At 44.5% G+C, this 13,643-nt stretch overlaps 1 protein-coding gene across 4 annotated transcripts in view; it reads left to right on the forward strand.

The window, feature by feature from the left end:
- The window catches only part of PHAF1 (phagosome assembly factor 1), a 29,469-nt gene that overhangs the window by 11,813 nt on the left and 4,013 nt on the right, over positions 1–13,643 (forward strand). For all 4 annotated transcript variants that reach the window (XM_006072064.4, XM_006072066.4, XM_006072065.3 and 1 more), the window contains exons 5-11: positions 3,996–4,039; positions 5,839–5,918; positions 6,213–6,307; positions 7,092–7,189; positions 7,281–7,393; positions 12,641–12,774; positions 13,164–13,247. In XM_006072064.4, coding sequence (XP_006072126.1) covers positions 3,996–4,039; positions 5,839–5,918; positions 6,213–6,307; positions 7,092–7,189; positions 7,281–7,393; positions 12,641–12,774; positions 13,164–13,247 — 648 coding nt within the window. The remainder of the gene's footprint in view (positions 1–3,995; positions 4,040–5,838; positions 5,919–6,212; positions 6,308–7,091; positions 7,190–7,280; positions 7,394–12,640; positions 12,775–13,163; positions 13,248–13,643) is intronic.

Below are 13,643 nucleotides of genomic sequence, written 5' to 3' on the forward strand. Positions count from 1 at the left end.
AGGTGATGGAATTCCAGTTGAGTTATTTCAAATCCTGGAAGATGATGCTGTGAAAGTGCTGCACTCAGTATGCCGGCAAATTTGGAAAACTCAGCAGTGGCCACAGGACTGGAAAAGGTCAGTCTTCATTCCCATCCCAAAGAAAGGCAATGCCAAAGAATGCTCAAACTACCGCACAGTTGCACTCATCTCACACGCTAGTAAAGTAATGCTCAAAATTCTCCAAGCCAGGCTTCAGCAATACGTGAACCGTGAACTTCCAGATGTTCAAGCTGGATTTAGAAAAGGCAGAGGAACCAGAGATCAAATTGCCAACATCCGCTGGATCATCTAAAAAGCAAGAGAGTTCCAGAAAAACATCTATTTCTGCTTTATTGACTATGCCAAGGCCTTTGACTGTGTGGATCACAATCAACTGTGGAAAATTCTGAAAGCAATGGGAATACCAGACCACCTGCCCTGCCTCTTAAGAAACCTGTATGCAGGTCGGGAAGCAACAGTTAGAACTGGACATGGAACAACAGACTGGTTCCAAATAGGAAAAGGAGTACGTCAAGGCTGTATATTGTCACCCTGCTTATTTAACTTATATGCAGGGTACATCATGAGAAACACTGGGCTGGAGGAAGCACAAGCTGGAATCAAGACTGCCGGGAGAAATGTCAATAACCTCAGATATGCAGATGACCCCACACTTATGGCAGAAAGTGAAGAGGAACTCAAAAGCCTCTTGATGAAAGTGAAAGAGGAGAGTGAAAAGGTTGACTTTAAGCTCAACATTCAGAAAACGAAGATCATGGCATCTGGTCCCATCACTTCATGGGAAGTAGATGGGGAAACAGTGGAAGCAGTGTCAGACTTTATTTTTCTGGGCTCCAAAATCACTGCAGATGGTGACTGCAGCCATGAAATTAAAAGACGCTTACTCCTTGGAAGGAAAGTTATGACCAACCTAGATAGCATATTCAAAAGCAGAGACATTATTTTGCCAACAAAGGTCCGTCTAGTCAAGGCTATGGTTTTTCCAGTGGTCATGTATGGATGTGAGAGTTGGACTGTGAAGAAGGCTGAGCGTGGAAGAATTGATGCTTTTGAACTGTGGTGTTGGAGAAGACTCTTGAGAGTCTCTTGGACTGCAAGGAGATCCAACCAGTCCAATGAACCTGGGAGTTCATTGGAAGGACTGATGCTGAAGCTGAAACTCCAATACTTTGGCCACCTCATGCGAAGAGCTGACTCATTGGAAAAGACTGATGCTGGGAGGGGTCGGGGGCAGGAGGTGAAGGGGACGACAGAGGTTGAGATGGCTGGATGTCATCAGTGACTCGATGGACATGAGTTTGAGTGAACTCCGGGAGTTGATGATGAACAGGGAGGCCTGGCATGCTGCGATTCATGGAGTCGCAAAGAGTCGGACACGACTGAGCCACTGAACTGAACTGAATCTAAATGGGCAACAGTGGAGGGTAGATAGGCAGCCTATGGCAGAATTTCAGCATGGTGAGGAAAATATATTTAGTGAGCACTTAGTACCTGTTCCCCTGGAGAAGGAAATGGCAACCCACTCCAGTACTCTTGCCTGGAGAATCCCATGGAGGGAGGAGCCAGGTAGGCTACAGTCCATGGGGTCGCAAAGAGTCAAACACGACTGAGCAACTTCACTTTAGTATCTGTTAGTCACGTGGCTGAGTGCTTCCCATGCATTTCCTAATTTAATCCTAACAAGCCCATGAGTGGTATGGCTTACTTGTGAGACAACAGAGGAACAGAAGATAAGCAGTCTACCTGACACCAGGCTTTTAACTCTGTATTACTAGAGCATAACAACTGGCTGCTGGGAATAGAAGTGGCTTAGGTTCTGTTGATGAATGTGGGAAATAAATGGGATAAAAGTGTGTGAGCATACTATGCAGAAATGCAAGGAATTCAAAGTACCCTTGAGTGGGAAAAGAGATAAGAGTAGGACCATCTCTCTGCCTTCTGTGAGTCCCTGTGAAGGGAGGGCTGGGGCCCTGCCTGAGAGTATGGAAACTGAGGAAGCAATCCCTCAGGTACTGTTGATGGGCACCAAGTCTGACCTGACCAGTCTGCCTGCCCCACCATACAAGGGCTTCAGAAGTCGCATCTCCACACTGCTGTCCCCTGCAGTTCCCCTATCCTCTCACTCCCTGACTGTGAGAGAGCCCTGTGGAATGAAGCTTCACAAGTCACAATTTGTACAGCCACCTGTCTTTTCCTTTCCTATCTTGTCTGCTGCCATAACTTCTCCTCTGGAGAAATCAAGGTCTTTTCCAGCCCAGAGGGTAGAAAACCATGGCTTTCAGATTTCCCTAGCTATCTGTCCCTATGGTTCAGCAAGCATCTATAGGTGAAAATCTGCTTGTTGATTCTGGCAAGGGACCCAGAGTGCTGACCATCTTGGAGTCCTTCATGTCACACGTGCCATAGTGTCACAGGAAGAATATTCTGGAGGCCCACCGGCTGAGTGATGGGCAGCCCTTGGGGGACCAATTGGTCAGCCATAGTGGTAGCAGTCAGAGGGGCAGAGTGCTACTCCTGCTGCACGAGCAGAGGTTCTGGCTGAGGGTCGGAGGCCTCTGGTAGCCTGGGACCCTGGCCTCGATAAAATGGCATACCCATTTAGCATAATATACTGCCATGCCCCAGCTTTCTGAAGATATTGTCATGAATCACAACTATTCCTCTACCCTTGCATGACCTCCCTCAGCACCTCTTTGCATGTTTTTGAGCTTCATATTACCCTTAGCTAGCTTCATCCCAGGCAGACTCCCTGACATGTATTGTGTACCCTTTGGTGCAAACTAATGAGCCAGACCTCAAAGAGCCTAACTCGGTGGGACCAGTGAACGGCATATACTGGTAGCATAGGAAAGGGTAGATGGAAATGCTCCAACAGCTCAGCAGAGGCAGTGATTCTTAGCAGCATGTAGGATCAGAATAGCTGCACCTTATAGTTAAGAAGAGCCCAGCTTGTAGTTTTCCATGTTAAGGACAGGTCTGACCACGAGTGAACTGCCTGTTATGTCTCTGTTCTTGTGACAGTGCCAGGTGCCCCGTCACCCAGTGTCCACAGTCCTTCCCAGAATGAAGCCCTGGTTGTCAGGGCAAACAGAGTGAACCAGCTCTGCTTGTGCTTCTGCGGTGGGAGCCAAATCTCCCAGCTGGGGAAAGCAGATGGTTCGCCTATCCTCAGTCAGCTATGCTACTGGCTAGACGTCTAGCCTTGATGCCATGGACATCAAAGACTTCAGATCGGGATTACTTGGCATCACTAGTGGCTGGATGTTCAATGCCTTTTCCTTTGTTTCCTCCCTGAGTTCTTGGCATTTCATCAGCTGAACCCTTAGAAACTTCACAAGGGTCCTGAGGTTCTCCAGGTTGGACCAGATGCTCTTCATTAGGGATATAACAATATTGTCACACAGGACCTAGGCTAATAAAATGACTTGTTTTCTAATAAGATAGACCACCTCCCCTTCCCTCCCCACCCCCCCAGTCTTTTTTTTTGGTAAACCACAATATTTCGAAACTGTTTTTGAAAGTGACTTGATTTGGGTTTTTATAATGCAACAAAGTATAGCATGAAAGAAAAGGGGCTCAGTATTCCCCTTACAGGTTACAACTGTCACAAGCTGCTTGAATTTGTTTTTGTGGAGGGTTTTACTGTCCTGTCGCATGGTATGTGCAGTCTTATGTATGACCCAGCTGTAGACTAGATACAAAAACTTGACCCAGAGTGTCCACGGACATCTGTTGAACCATCCTCTAGAGAGAGGGGGAAGATGAGTTTATGCCGTGTGTGGTATGGGTTTTTCTTCCAGATTTAAAAATAAAGACACAAAATGTGTAGTGCTTCAGGAGAATTTCAGCTAGTGATTTTTTTTTTCCTCACTGCTCTATAAATGTCTTTTCTAATTAACCTTTTTCAACTGCAGAGCTCTAATAGATCTTAAACATTTGTTTTTTGTTTTTAGGTGATTGAAGTATATGACTTGACTAAAGTAAAGTTAAAATACTGGTAAGTTTTCTCCTGGTTTGTGTCCTAGGCTTGGCACACATGGGCTTATTTCTATCCTCAACAGTTCTGGGATTACAGCCGGTTGCCATGATTGCCTCAGGCAGCCTCCAAGTCCACTCCATTTCCTGGGGAAGAGAAGGAAAGCTTATTCAGAACACACTGTGTATGAAACACTTTCCATTTGGGTCAGTTTCCTTAATCCCACCACAAAGCAGGACCTCAGTCTGTGACTGTCCCTAGGGTCATAGCTGCCGTTCCCTGCACAGCTTCTTTTGGCACCTTTTTACGTTTTCATGACCAACAAAGGTGGGACCAACCAGATACAGCTGACTCTGAGGCCTATGCCAAAGAGAATGCTGAAAGGATCACTATTTGTAGGGGGAGCGAGGTCAGGGGGCAAAATCTGCTTTTTAGAATAAAAATGGGAATAGCCTATATGGTGCACAAATATTTCAGCCCCCATATGGTAAGTTGCTGTGCTGGCATCTAGAATATTCTGTTCAGTAAGCTTCCTTAACAAGCTTCCTTTTTTGAGGATATCAAAGGGATCAGTTCCTGGATTGTTTCAAGCAATATCTGCCGATAGAGAAGTGGATAAACCAGATGCATAATAGCACTGACCCCTGCAAATCTGGTATCTCTTAGTCTTGTTAGGGCGTTCCATACCTCAACGTCTGGCTTCTCTTTACCTTCTTAAGAGTCACTGGTGGGTAAGCGAGGGGTCAAGAGTCAGGCTGCCCTGGGTTTGAGTTATGACTTCATTTTATTACTCTGCGAAATTGGGCAAGTCACTTAACCTCTTTGAGCTTGTTTTTTCATCAGAGAAGTGAAAGCATAAATCTGGCTGCTGAGTTAGGAAAACTACATGAGATAATGCTGATAAAGCATATAGCGCAGTGCCTGGTTAAAAACAGAGGTGTTCTAGATGCTAACTGTTATATACAGACTAGATAAACAGCATGGTCCTACTGTGTAGCATGGGAAACTATTTTCAATATCCTGTAATAAACCATAATGGAAAGAATGTGAAAAAGAATATATATATAAAAAATTGAATCACTTTGCTGTATTGCAGAAATTAACACAGTATTGTAAATTAACTATACTTAATAACATTTTTAAAATGAAGAGGTGTTCCATAAGTGATACTCATTTTTTAAAAAAATATTCTTAACCTTTAAGCATTCTCCTTAAAGTTAGAAATGACTTATCTTCGTGCGCATCATCTGAAATCACACGCTCCTCTTTGCTCCCAAGCCCACCCCCTCCCAGGTATTTTTCCTTTACTTGGGATCATTCCTCCCCATCCACTTACCCATTCACCCAGCTGATGAGTGCTGGTTCTTCTGCTTCTTAAGAAAACAAGCTGCCTTGCTTGGCTGTATTCTACATTTAAAATGTTCATCCCCCTTTTAAGAAAGTTCCTTTTCAAGACAAACTACTCATAGGCATTCTGAGAAAACACATTAACAATGTCTATTTCTATGACTATTCCTTATCCAAGTCCAAATGCCATGGGGCTGAGGCTGGATTTACTTCCTTCTGAACTGGGCCTTTTCATCATAGATGTCTTGGGAGGTCCCAGAGGGCTAATCCTCTGTATCAGCCTCAGGAGAATTGACTATTTCTGACCTCATTAATTGTCTCTTATTTAAAAGTTCTATAGTTAAACCTTTATTTTTATATAATTACAGACTCAACCCCCATGTATTTTAAGAGTAACTCTTCCAGCCACCGTCTCTAATGACCTGTGAGTGCATCCTACAAGCCTGGTATTAAAAAGCATCTTTGTTTTTCAGTGGCGTGCATTTCAATTCTCAAGCCATAGCTCCCACCATTGAGCAGATTGACCAGTCTTTTGGTGCAACCCATCCTGGAGGTAAGCCCAGTCCATCTGATTCCTCTGGTCATCTGTAGCAGCCAATAGTAATAAATCTGGCAAGTGGTGCCATGCCAGCCCCAACCTCAAAGCTCCTATCAGATTTGGGGGCCGGTACTTGGGTGTGAAGGAAAGCTCTCTCCCATGGTTTTCAGCCTAGTAAGTCAGTTCAGAAATGAGACACAATGAAAGTTTTGCCAGTCACCACCAGTCATTACTCCCTGTCAGGCTGGTTTGTGTTCACAGCTTCGGATGCCATTCAACCTTGTCATTTTCTTCTCCCCACTTCCACAGTGTACAACTCTGCTGAGCAGCTCTTCCACCTCAACTTCAGAGGATTGTCTTTCTCTTTTCAGCTAGATTCCTGGACCGAGGCTCCCAAGTATGAGGTTAGCCTTTTTCTTTCCTTTATCTTTATTGCCCAGTGCCCCGGTGATAGAGGGCAGAAGACAGTACCATTGGAGGAGGCTGGATAGGTACCCTTCCTTTGATTCCCTTAATCTCTGAGGTCTTCAGAGGCCCCTTGGGGGTACAGTGGGTGAAGTTGACAGAACAAAGCCCAGGCTGGCGTTCCCAGGAGGAGGGCACTTCCAACTGAAGTGAGGTCGAGCTAGCTCTTCAGAGGGAAATCTATGTCGTGTGCTTTAAAACTCCAAATCACCACAGTTTTTCTCAATGGCCTAGAATTTGAGAGAATTCATCCTTCGACAAGGGTATCCTTAGTGTTATGAAATGATCGTTTTTTGTAAGTTTTACATTTTATTAAAGAAGGCATTTCTACATTTTCTCCCTGATGAAGGAAAGGAAAACTAAGTAAAATTAAAGGTGAACTTGCATGGTTTAGTGAATTTATTGACCTGGAGACAGATCAGACTGTGCTTTGACCTGGCCAGTTCTTTTTTTTTTAATACCTTGATAAATAAAATGAGCAAATTTCAAAGTTTCTCAGAAACCATTCCACACTGCAGATAACAATACCCAGTGAGAAAATGGATACAGAAAATGCGTACCAAATAAGAAAGTACCAGTAGTAGAGTTGTGTCTGAAACTGAGATATTCCTCTTCTAAATTCCCTACTTTGGTGACCTGGCCAGTTCTCGAAGACCACGAGTATTGGGAAAATGCCAGGGCCTGCAGTGTGCTTTTAGTAAAACATTTATCCTGTGTTTGCAGCCCAATTTTGCGCATGGTCTGGCTTCTCTTCAGATACCCCACGGAGCAACTGTGAAACGAATGTATATCTACAGTGGGAACAGCCTACAGGATACCAAGTATGTGTTGGGGAGCACAGGCTTCATGCTAAGGCCATGGGCTCCCTGGGAGGGAGGACAAAGTCTCTGCTCACTCTGTGCCTGCCCCCAGGGCGCCCGTGATGCCCCTGAGCTGTTTCCTGGGCAACGTGTATGCTGAGAGTGTGGATGTTCTCCGGGATGGAACTGGACCCTCAGGTTTACGACTCCGCCTCCTTGCCGCAGGTCAGTTCCTGGCTTTGGGGTGGTGGGTTCTCCATTATAGCCTTGTTGAGATGGTCTAAAATCCCACGTCCTTAAGGAGAGTTGGTAGAAGACAAATGGTGCTTACGTTTATGGTTAGAAGTTTTAATTTGTTTGTGAAGGAATAAGACATAGTTTTATTTTGAGCAGCTCTTATAAATGACAGTAAAGCTGCTTCCCTTGACATGTACATCAGTCTCTGTGTACTTAGTTTTGCAGTGGTGCCCGGGTCTTAGAGGTGTATCTTACAGGCTCAGTGTTGCGTGTTCTCTCATTTTCCACCGTTTGTGCTCATTTAGCAGAGTAGACTGGCAAGAGGAACTTGTTCAATTGTGATTTGGCCATACTCTGCTCAGTTTTGCTGATTGCAAACAAAAAGAATTTCTGCCTTCAGTAGCCAGTCTCTTTAGGATCCACACCTCATCCTGTGATTTTCTTGTGTGGACAGTCTCAGCTCCTTCGAACTTTGGATTATGCTTAGGGGTACAAAGATCATCCAGTGTGGAGTTTGCCTCTGTAAAGATGACCTGGGGACTGTGAGCTCCATAAAGGAGCCTATGCCTTCATGGAGCTCATAGTCTAGCCAGCCTTTGTTTATAAGCTGGGGTCTTCCCTCAGTGTCTGGGGCATCAGTTCTCAACTGCTAAGAATCTGGCAAGTAAATTGTAAACTCACTCCCCTGAACAATTAGACAGTTCAAAGACTCCAGGTTAGAAATTTCTTAAAATGTGATTTTCTAGCCATGGCAGAACACCAGCTACTTAAAGGAGCATTGTGCTTATGCTGTAGTTTTTTAAAGAATTGAGATGTGGCATCTCAAAAAAGAAGTTGAGGTCGTCTCAGGAGGATTGCTGCTTGAAGCAGTGGGGTAATCAAGGGTGGTGTAAGTATACCAGGTGACAGCAAGAGGAGCCTGTTGAGAGTAGGGGGTCCCAGCCAGTTCTGACCACCACCCTGACAGGACAGTCCCAGCAGTCGCATCACACTGCCTACAAGGTCAGTGGGGGAAACACCTTAAGTCAAGACCTCACTAAGTTATTATCCCACCCAGTACTCACTAAGAGTTCCTGTGGAGAGTGACTACAGTGATGCCATTCAACTGTCTTGATCCCCACAGTAATGATTCCCTCACTCAAAGGAATCAGAAACTAAAATAGTCTCCCTGAGAAACTAAGGGTACCTTTACTTGAGGAGACTTCAGATAGAGTGAGACAAGAAGGGTGCCTCCCGTACTGCCCTGTGTGGACATTCACAAGGATCTGGTACTTGAAGACTTTGGGCACCCAGTCTAGCTTGACAGGACTTTCAGTGGTTTCCATAGGTCACCCATGCTTACCTAAGTGCAGGATTTATCAGTTCAGTTCAGTTCAGTCCCTCAGTCATGTCCAACTCTTTGCGACCCCATGAACCGCAGCATGCCAGGCCTCCCTGTCCATCCCCAACTCCTGGAGTTCACCCAAACCCATGTCCATTGAGTCAGTGATGCCATCCAGCCATCTCATCCTCTGTCGTCCCCTTCACCTCCTGCCCTCAATCTTTCCCAGCATCAGGGTCTTTTCAAATGAGTCAGTTCTTCACATCAGGTGGCCAAAGTATTGGAGTTTCAGCTTCAGCATCAGTCCTTCCAAGGAATATTCAGGACTGATCTCCTTTAGGATGGACTGGTTGGATCTCCTTGCAGTCCAAGGGACTCTCAAGAGTCTTCTCCAACACCACAGCTCAAAAGCATCAATTCTTCAGTGCTCAGCTTTCTTCACAGTCCAACTCTCACATCCATACATGACCACTGGAAAAACCATAGCCTTGACTAGACGGACCTTCGTTGACAAAGTAATGTTACTGCTTTTCAATATGCTGTCTGGGTTGGTCATAACTTTCCTTCCAAGGATTAAGCGTCTTTTAATTTCATGGCTGCAGTCACCATCTGTAGTGATTTTGGAGCCCAAAAAAATAAAGTCTGACACTGTTTCCACTGTTTCCCCATCTACTTCCCATGAAGTGATGGGACCAGATGCCATGATCTTCGTTTTCTGAATGTTGAGCTTAAAGTCAACCTTTTCACTCTCCTCTTTCACTTTCATCAAGAGGCTTTTGAGTTCCTCTTCACTTTCTGCCATAAGTGTGGGGTCATCTGCATATCTGAGGTTATTGACATTTCTCCCGGCAGTCTTGATTCCAGCTTGTGCTTCCTCCAGCCCAGTGTTTCTCATGATGTACCCTGCATATAAGTTAAATAAGCAGGGTGACAATATACAGCCTTGACGTACTCCTTTTCCTATTTGGAACCAGTCTGTTGTTCCATGTCCAGTTCTAACTGTTGCTTCCCGACCTGCATACAGGTTTCTTAAGAGGCAGGGCAGGTGGTCTGGTATTCCCATTGCTTTCAGAATTTTCCACAGTTGATTGTGATCCACACAGTCAAAGGCCTTGGCATAGTCAATAAAGCAGAAATAGATGTTTTTCTGGAACTCTCTTGCTTTTTAGATGATCCAGCGGATGTTGGCAATTTGATCTCTGGTTCCTCTGCCTTTTCTAAATCCAGCTTGAACATCTGGAAGTTCACGGTTCACGTATTGCTGAAGCCTGGCTTGGAGAATTTTGAGCATTACTTTACTAGCGTGTGAGATGAGTGCAATTGTGCGGTAGTTTGAGCATTCTTTGGCATTGCCTTTCTTTGGGATGGGAATGAAGACTGACCTTTTCCAGTCCTGTGGCCACTGCTGAGTTTTCCAAATTTGCTGGCATATTGAGTGCAGCACTTTCACAGCATCATCTTCCAGGATTTGAAATAACTCAACTGGAATTCCATCACCTCCCCTAGCTTTGTTCGTAGTGATGCTTCCTAAGGCCCACTTGACTTCACATTCCAGGATGTCTGGCTCTTGGTGAGTGATCACACCATCGTGATTATATGGGTCATGAAGCTCTATTTTGTACAGTTGTTCTGTGTATTCTTGCCACCTCTTCTTAATATCTTCTGCTTCTGTTAGGTCCCTACCATTTCTGTCCTTTATCGAGCCCATCTTTGCATGAAATGTTCCCTTGGTATCTCTAATTATCTTGAAGAGATCTCTAGTCTTTCCCATTCTGTTGTTTCCCTCTATTTCTTTGCATTGATCACTAAGGAAGGCTTTCTTATCTCTCCTTGCTATTCTTTGGAACTCTGCATTCAGATGCTTATATCTTTCCTTTTCTCCTTTGCTTTTTGCTTCCCTTCTTTTCACAGCTATTTGTAAGGCCTCCCCAGACAGCCATTTTGCTTTTTTGCATTTCTTTTTCTTGGGGATGATCTTGATTCCTGTTTCCTGTACAATGTCACAAACCTCCATCCATAGTTCATCAGGCACTCTGTCTGTCAGATCTAGTCCCTTAAATCTATTTCTCACTTTCACTGTATAATCATAAGGGATTTTATTTAGGTCATACCTGAATGGTGTAGTGGTTTTCTCCACTTTCTTCAATTTCAGTCTGAATTTGGCAATAAGGAGTTCTGATCTGAGCCACAGTCAGCTCCCAGTCTTGTTTTTGCTGACTGTATAGAGCTTCTCCATCTTTGGCTGCAAAGAATATAATCAATCTGATTTCGGTGTTGACCATCTGGTGATGTCCATGTGTAGAGTCTTCTCTTGTGTTGTTGGAAGAGGGTGTTTGCTATGACCAGTGCATTCTCTTGGCGAACTCTATTAGCCTTTGCCCTGCTTCATTCCGTATTGCAAGGCCAAATTTGCCTGTTACTCCAGGTGTTTCTTGACTTCCTACTTTTGCATTCCAGTCCCCTATAATGAAAAGGACATCTTTTTTGGGTGTTAGTTCTAGAAGGTCTTGTAGGTCTTCATTGAACTGTTCAACTTCAGCGTCTTCGGCATTACTGGTCGGGGCATAGACTTGGATTACTGTGATATTGAATGGTTTGCCTTGGAAACGAACAGAGATCATTCTGTCATTTTGGAGATTGCATCCAAGTACTGCATTTCAGACTCTTTTGTTGACCATGATAGCTACTCCATTTCTTCTAAGGGATTCCTGCCCACAGTAGTATATATAATGGTCATCTGAATTAAATTCACCCATTCCAGTCCATCTTAGTTCACTGATTCCTAGAATGTTGATGTTAACTCTTGCCATCTCCTGTTTGCAGAATTTATACACAGAAGTTAATGTGAACTATGCTTTTTTCCCCTGATTTACACACAGCTTTGTCTGTGTGTGTGAGGAGTGGGATTTGAAACAGCTTTTATTGTACAAGAAAGAGCTTTGTCAGCTATAAAGCCCTATGCAGAGTAAGGTGATAGTGGTGATTATCGTGGTACCAGAAATTATTCCTCCTCGGATTCTTAGCTTCCTTTTATAATTTTGGGCAAAACACTCTGTCTTCCCATCCGCAGAATAAGGAAAATTTTACTGTTGGTATGTTCGTTGCTATTCCACAACCACGTGTGTGTGTGTATGTGTGTGTGTGTGTGTGTGTGTGTGTATGTATGTGTGTATTTAACTAGAATCATTTTTTAAATGTATTAGACAAAGTCAGAGTTTAAAGATTGTTCCCAAAGAAGAAACCTTTGGCAAGTCAGGTTTTCCATTTTCACCCACTTTCCTGGTTTGTCTCTTTTTGAGTGTTAGTGTTTGTAGAGTTAGGGAGTAAGTTAATGGGTGCTTAGCTCTTGGCTCTTTTATAGAGTGATCTTCCAGTCCAGTCTCAGGTTGGGGGTTACCACTGAGAAGTACTTGTTATCATAAATCCTCTATCTTGTTGGGAACCGGAAAGTGGCAGGAGATAATGGCGCCCATTTGTATATTTCCATAGCACCTGTGCTGCTCTTTGTTGTACCACAGTTGTGTGATGGTGAATCTTTACACCGTGAGCTCCAACGTGGGCAGAGATTGCACCTGTTTTTCTCACCGTTGTTCCCTAAGCATCTAGCAGAGTGTCTGTCCTAGCCCAGGGTGTCAATGACTAAATATTAGGTGAGTCAGTGAGTGACATTTCCAGAGCTCCATGTTACTTCTGTGGGATTGAGTGAGTCTCTGGCATTATTTTGAGTAGAGAGTGATCTCCTGTAGCATCTCAAGTCCTGGTGACCTGGTATTTCTACTTACATGCGGTCTTGCCCCTCAGCCAAACCTGGTAATGCAGCATGCAGCCACTGGCCTCTCTGGGGCTCTGGACCCTGGGCTGCAGGGTTCCATGCCCTGACTGGGAACCTGACCACCTCTACTTGTTCTCTGCAGGTTGTGGACCTGGCCTGCTAGCAGATGCCAAGATGCGGGTATTTGAACGCTCAGTGTATTTTGGTGATTCCTGTCAAGATGTTCTTAGCATGCTTGGCTCTCCACACAAGGTCTTCTACAAGTCAGAAGATAAGGTAGGGGAAGTGTGTTTATAAAGTGAATAGGTGATCTCGCTCTTTTTATTTAATCAACTTGAACTTAATAGTGAATAAACTGCTGTTTTCCCATAGAACCTGTTCTATTAAAGCTAATGGAAAAAAGTAAAAAACTGATGGAGAAGTAAATTGAAAGCTGTCTTCTGACCCCTGTTGGTCAGATTGTCCTCCCTTTCCTTGGAGACCAGGGCCCAGTCTATAGTCAACCGAAGCTGTCTGGGTTGTTCAGCACCAGCATCAGGGACTCTCACGCTCTTGCTTACCCAACAGATGACTGTCATACAAGAAACACAACTTGTAGACTCATTTCATCCGAGAACTGTATTAATGGATTGGATTTTAATTCATTATTATTTTTTCCCCAACAGATGAAGATTCATTCTCCTTCTCCTCATAAGCAAGTTCCATCCAAGTGCAATGACTACTTTTTTAACTACTTCACTCTCGGAGTGGTAAGCTGTGATTCCTTAGAGAACTGTTCCATTTCCCTAGGGGTGTGCAGTGTGCTGGGCAGGCCTGTGTGTACACTTGGAGCTTTAACTGTGCTGGCCTGTGGGAGCCAGAAGGATCTGGCAGGTCCTGGCTTTCAGAACAACCAGCTTCCCTGAGCCCCTTGACAGTCAGGGGGGCCATGAATCTTCTCATTAGCTTTTAAGGCAAAATCTGTGCTCAGTTACATTTTTAATCTGGTGCTTTTTGTCAGGGAAGATCTCCCTGACCATGTTTGAGTTCCCAAGCAGTGGGAGCTGTAGCCCTCTGCCTGTGGGGCCTACTGGTACAAGGTTTGGAACGAGGAGGCCTGGAGATGGTTGGGTGTGTGTCGCCGTCCCATTGTGGTAGGCCTCAGC

The sequence above is a fragment of the Bubalus bubalis genome, chromosome 18, assembly GCF_019923935.1.
Source record: "Bubalus bubalis isolate 160015118507 breed Murrah chromosome 18, NDDB_SH_1, whole genome shotgun sequence".
NCBI classification, from domain to species: domain Eukaryota; kingdom Metazoa; phylum Chordata; class Mammalia; order Artiodactyla; family Bovidae; genus Bubalus; species Bubalus bubalis.